Source organism: Triticum aestivum, chromosome 2B (genome assembly GCF_018294505.1).
Source record: "Triticum aestivum cultivar Chinese Spring chromosome 2B, IWGSC CS RefSeq v2.1, whole genome shotgun sequence".
Lineage (NCBI taxonomy): Eukaryota > Viridiplantae > Streptophyta > Magnoliopsida > Poales > Poaceae > Triticum > Triticum aestivum.
Genome location: NC_057798.1, coordinates 604713640 through 604719740, shown reverse-complemented (window position 1 = coordinate 604719740; position 6101 = coordinate 604713640). Strand labels below are relative to the sequence as shown.

General features: G+C 51.6%; 1 protein-coding gene across 1 annotated transcript in view; it reads left to right on the top strand.

The window, feature by feature from the left end:
* Window positions 1–4487: 4487 nt before the first annotated feature.
* The window catches only part of LOC123046261 (uncharacterized), a 3570-nt gene continuing 1956 nt past the window's right edge, over window positions 4488–6101 (top strand). Inside the window, exons 1-2 of the mRNA XM_044469568.1 lie at window positions 4488–5161; window positions 5272–5473. Coding sequence (XP_044325503.1) covers window positions 4724–5161; window positions 5272–5473 — 640 coding nt within the window. The 5' untranslated portion in view covers window positions 4488–4723. The remainder of the gene's footprint in view (window positions 5162–5271; window positions 5474–6101) is intronic.

Below are 6101 nucleotides of genomic sequence, written 5' to 3'. Positions count from 1 at the left end.
GGGTGAGCTTCGTGCAGTCGCTACAGGGCTCGAGAGCGAGAAAGGAAAGGGGGAGAGGTAGCTGGGCTCACGGCGATCTCGAGGAACCAGACGGCGTGGTCGGGGACGAGCTGGTGCGGTGGTGACGGCGAAGGGGATCTCCGGCGACGGCGGAGTCGGGCGAGGTCGGTGTAGAGGCCTCGGGGCAAACGAACGCTCGGGGCTCGGCTAGCTCGACGAAGAGGAGGGCGGCGGAGCTCCTGGACACGACGGCACGGCGCGAGGGCGACGGAGAGCGCGACTACGACGACGGTGCGGCTGCGATGGCGTCGGCCATGGCGTGGGAGAGCGAGGGAGAGAGGCAGGGGGAGAATGGACGTGTCCATGGGGTTCGGGGCGCGACGTGGAGCTCATACCGGTCAGCAGAGAGGCGAGGGGAGGAAGCAGGGCGGCGGGCAGCTGCGTGGCGCGCGCTGGTGCCGCCGTCGAGCACCTGCCTGCCTGCCTGGCAAAGGCAAGCAGCTCGCTGGAGCGGCTGCTGGGCTGGGCCGGCTAGGTGGGCTGGCTAGTTGGGCTGCCAGGTTAGTTCCCTCTCTCTTTCTTTTATTTATCTTTTTTATTTGTTCTGCAACTTTGTGGACTTACTAAAAATACCTAAACAACTCCAAAATTCACCAAACTGCTCATGGCCATTAACTGGAATATATCCAGCATGGAACATTTTAGTTGGGATTATTTGAGCATTTAAAATAATTTATATAATTTAAATGCCCAAACTCAAATACTTATGATTTAATTCAAAGACCTTAGGATGACCTAGAAAATTGTGCACCACTTTTGGCAGAGGTTCTGAACCAAGGCAAAAATGATGGACATTTTAGAAGGGCATTTCAGGTTCATTGAAAATATTTTTAGTAAACCCTAGTTGGTTTCACAGGGGGCTGGGGGTTCTGTCATCCCCATTTCAAGTTTCTGTTGAGAAAAATAGACATGATGCAACACTCTAATGCATGAACTAGCTAGGATGTGACATCTCCTACCATTGTAACCGACTCTGTGTAACCCTAGCCCTCTTCGGTAGGACGAACAACAATCATACCATAGGCTAGCTTCTAGGGTTTAGCCTCCTTGATCTCGTGGTAGATATACTCTTGTAATACCCACATCATCAATATCAATCAAGCAGGACGTAGGGTTTTACCTCCATCAAGAGGGCCCGACCCTGGGTAAAACATCGTGTCCCTTGTCTCCTGTTACCATCCGCCTAGACGCACAGTTCGGGACCCCCTACCCGAGATCCGCCGGTTTTGACACCGACATTGGGCTTTACTATCCACTTTTATATTATTTTTGGGACTAACCTATTAACCGGAGGCCCAGCTCAGATTTGTTGTGTTATGCCTATTTCAGTATTTCGAGGAAAAGGAATATTAGACGAAGTCAAAACGGAACGAAATCAACTGGAGAAGTTATTTTTGGAAGGAAAGCAACCTGATGGACTTGGAGTGCACGTCAGGGGAGTCCCGGGCTGCCCACGAGGGTGGGAGCGCCCCCCTGGGCGCGCCCCCCTGCCTCGTGAGCACCCCGGAGGTCCACCGGCATGCCCCTTGCACCCATATATACCTACGTACCCTAAAACTTCCAGAACAGAAGATAGATCGGGAGTTCCGCCGCCGCAAGCCTCTGTAGCCACCAAAAACCAATCGGGACCCTGTTCTGGCACCCTGCCGGAGGGGGATCCCATCACCGGAGGCCATCTTCATCATCCCAGCGCTTTCCATGACGAGGAGGGAGTAGTTCAACCTCGGGGCTGAGGGTATGTACCAGTAGCTGTGTGTTTGATCTCTCTCTCTCTTGTGTTGTCTCTCGTGTTCCCTCTATGGCACGATCTTGATGTATCCCGAGCTTTGCTATTGTAGTTGGATCTTATGATGTTTCTCCCCCTCTACTCTCTTGTGTTGAATTGAGTTTCTCCTTTGAAGTTATCTTATCGGATTGAGTCTTTATGAGAACACTTGATGTATGTCTTGCCGTGATTATCTGTGGTGACAATGGGATATCATGTGACACTTGATGTATGTTTTGGTGATCAACTTGCGGGTTTCGTGACATTGGAAACCTATGCATAGGGGTTGGCACACGTTCTTGACTCTCCGGTAATAGCTTTGGGGCACTCTTTGAAGTACTTTTATGTTGGTTGGATGAATCTGAGATTGTGTGACGCATATCGTATAATCATGCCCACGGATACTTGAGGTGACAATGGAGTATCTAGGTGACATTAAGGTTTTGGTTGATTTGTGTCTTAAGGTGTTATTCTAGTATGAACTCTATGATGGATTGAGCGGAAAGAATAGCTTTATGTTATTTTACTACGAACTCTTGAATAGATAGAACAGAAAGGATAACTTTGATGTGGTTTCGTACCCTACCATAATCTCTACGTTTGTTCTCCGCTATTAGTGGCTTTGGAGTGACTCTTTGTTGCATGTTGAGGGCTTGTTATATGATCTATCTATGTTATTATTGTTGAGAGAATTTGCACTAGTGAAAGTATGAACCCTAGGCCTTGTTTCCTATCATTGCAATACCGTTTATGCTCACTTTTATCGCTTGTTACCTTGCTGTTTTTATTATTTCAGATTACAAAAACCTTTATCTACTATCTATTTTGCACTTGTATCTTCATCTCTTCGCCGAACTAGTGCACCTATACAATTTGTTATTGTATTGGGTGTGTTGGGGACACAAGAGACTCTTTGTTATTTGGTTACAGTGTTGTTTGAGAGAGACCATCTTCAACCTACACCTCCTACGGATTGATAAACCTTAGGTCATCCACTTGAGGAAAATTTGATACTGTCCTACAAACTTGTGCACTTGCAGGCCAACAACGTCTACAAGAAGAAGGTTGTGTAGTAGACATCGGCGTCGACATCGGTAGCGGGGTGAGGGACAGCGTACTTCTTTGGCGGCATGGCGAACGGATGGAGGGGAGAGGGAGGAGAATGGCGGGGGAAGGAGGGAATGGAGGGAAATGGAGGGAGGGAAGAAGGGGGTCGGCGGGAAAATGGCCTTGTCTCGCCGACAGAGCGGTCCCATGCGCTTTTTCGCATCGGCGGGCGCCCCATGCGACCCCATGGGCTTAGGTTCGGCACGGGTTCGCCGGCTGTTATTTCTGTCCAAACCGGCAGAAAAATTAGACATGAGGACGCGGCTGAGCCGTTTTTTGGGTGCCGGCGCCAAAAAAAGTACTGAGGGGCTGTTAGGGGCCCGGCTGGATACGCTCTAAGCTGCTACTCCCTCCGTTCGAAATTACTTGTCGCAGAAATGGATGTATATAGACATATTTTAGTTCTAAATACATTCATTTTCGAGACAAGTAATTCCGAATGGAGGGAGTACAAGCTAGGCTGCTACCGATGGAATCCAACAAAGCACGGGTGAGCACTCCGATATTAGAGACATTGCCGTGCCCGCATCGAGCCAAGAAGGGATCCTCGGGAGTTCAACACGGGCAGGCGAGGCCGTAGGGTGCCGGTCCCGGACTCCACCGCCATGCGCGGTGCGCGCCCGCCCACGTTGGCCGCGCACATACCCTCGCAGATCTCCACGCCCCAGCGCGGGAGCGGCTTCGGCCGCACGCGAGCGGCCTATCGCCCAACCAAGCGCCGCCGGCCACGTAGAACGGTGGAGCGGCCGGACCGGACGATGCCAGCGATTTTTGAACCCGCCGGCCGGCACCTGTCCCGATGGAAGCGACGAGCCCTAAAACTATTCGGCCGTCACATGAAGCCAGCTCTGCCCGCTGCCCGGCACGGAGCTCCACTCAGCGCGCTCTGCGCTTTGCGTGCGAAGCGAGACGCGAGCTTTGCCACGGCGAGTTCGGGTTTGAGTTCAAAAGTTGGAAGCTCCATCTTCCATGGACAGAGGGAGGTGGCCTGTCTCAAGTAAAAGATCTGACTCAAGGCTATGGAAGTCTTTTGCTCAATTTTTGTTGCTTCGATGCATGTTCGCCCTAGAAAAGTGTCTCTCAGCGGGCCGAGGAGTGCATGACAGCATGGATGTGATTTCCTCACAAAGAAATTCTCTGTAGTTCAGTACTACTAGTAGCTCCTTTTACATATTTAATTACACCAAGATAAATCTGCCTTCTAGTTTTGCACTGATAAGCTTATATAGTTTCTGCAGTTCTAGCTAATTAATCCCACACAAAAAAAGTTCTAGCTAATTAACAGTTATTTAGCCAGTATTTAGCCAGTATCCACGACGACGGTGACCTGCGGACACACCACATGTTTAATTTTGGAGGATGGTCATTCTAATCCAATGCTCGCATAAGCTGTTATTAAACCCAGTGAAACACGACAAATAGTGCGTGAAAACGGCCTAAGCATCCGATGCATCCACTGTTTTGGCTGCAACCATCCCGATACCCATGCGACACGCTTCTTAATCCCGGCCTGCCAAGTGCAAACATCCTCTGCACTGCACCTCTGGCTCCCAAACAAAATTTTACTACACTACCACCCAAACCATCCCACTCCGAATCTCCGACTAACTCGTGCGTGTCACAATCCGGCAGATTATAGACAAGATTACTACTTGTAGTGTCTGCGTCTGTCGCTCTGTTCACCACCCTCCAAACTCCAAAGGTCACAAAGGTCTCGTCTCCTCTGCTCCACCGGCCATCAGCCGTGCAATTCAGTTGGGCGGCCGTGCAAGAAAGCGCAGGGTGCCAGCCATGGAGTTGGAGGGGAAGCCGGCGCTGATGCTGAAGGAGTGGCTTGAGCTGGAGTTCACCGCGGAGCTCTCCCGCGACGGCTTCGGGTGCTACCCGCGCCACCTCGTCGCCGAGCTCCGTACCACACGGCGGAACGGCGATGTCATCGCGAGGGTATCCGCCGCGGTGAGAGCTGCCCTGTTCCGGCCGTCGGGAAGGGAGGGGGAGGTCGCCCTCGCCGGGAATTCCCCGAGGAGGCTGCGTATGGGCTTCTGGAAGAAGCGGAGGGGTGAGGAGGCGGTGGACAGGAGGGCACCCAGCTGTTCACCGTCGACTACCGCCGGTGGGACTAGGGATGGTTCGTCGCCGGCGATGCTACCGCGACGACGGAACCCAGAGCCTGGCCAAGCCGGTGGCGTCGGTGCAGGTGCCGCCGGCCGCCGTAGCAACGAAACAAAGGCAAGAGTGCACTCTTTTCCTGGGAATTCACCTCACGTCTGGATTGTCTTTTCCGATCATGTTAGTCTAACCTGGTTTTTTATTTGCATTCGATCGGGCCACAATAACAGGTTGCGGGACTCGAGGCGACGCCCCACTTGGAGCAGGAGCAAGAGCGGAAGCAGCGTCTGAGCCCGGTCTCTGTGATGGATTTCCTCAGCCAGGATGAAGACGACGACGGCAACGAGGACGAGAACGGCGACGGCGAAGGCGTGGATGGAGACGACGAGACCGCGTCGGCGACGTTCCAGCAAAGCATAGCCAACATTCGAAGTAAGCCTTTCGGCACTTCATCTGGCTTCATTCTGAAGTGAATTATTTTCGTTGATCCAGTCACTGCTACGTTAACTCCCTGCAAAATTGCACACGCGCATGCTGATTTAGTTAAACGCCCGTAAGACCAGGCTAGGTTTTTTTTAGGACAGTAAGACCAGGCTAGCTGCTTAGGCGACTCGATCACGTAGCTATAGTTGACTGTAGTCCCCGACCGACAGGCACAACGTTTTCTACCACGCCTTGTCCGTCCTCCGGCGTCTAACGGTACGTGCTGCAGCCATCAGCAAAGTTGCCTTTTGGTTCGTACTACTTAAACCTAGATTAGTTAGAAAATAATCGTGTGGAAATGATATGGGCACTAATCAATGTAGGTCAAGTACAGCTCGATGCCCTGATCGATGTATATATGCACACGAACTGTTGGCGTATTAGGCTACGACTATGATAACCGCATGGCACGAATATATATCCGGTGACCCATTCCTGTCTCCCATCTTATCAACTCAAGCACACCGTTGGATGCAAATACGTGCAAGTAAGGAACAGTGTAGTAGTAGTAGTACAAGAAGAAGAAAAGAACGGGGGAAACGTGACGTTGATGGCCGAGCGGCAACGCATAATGGTT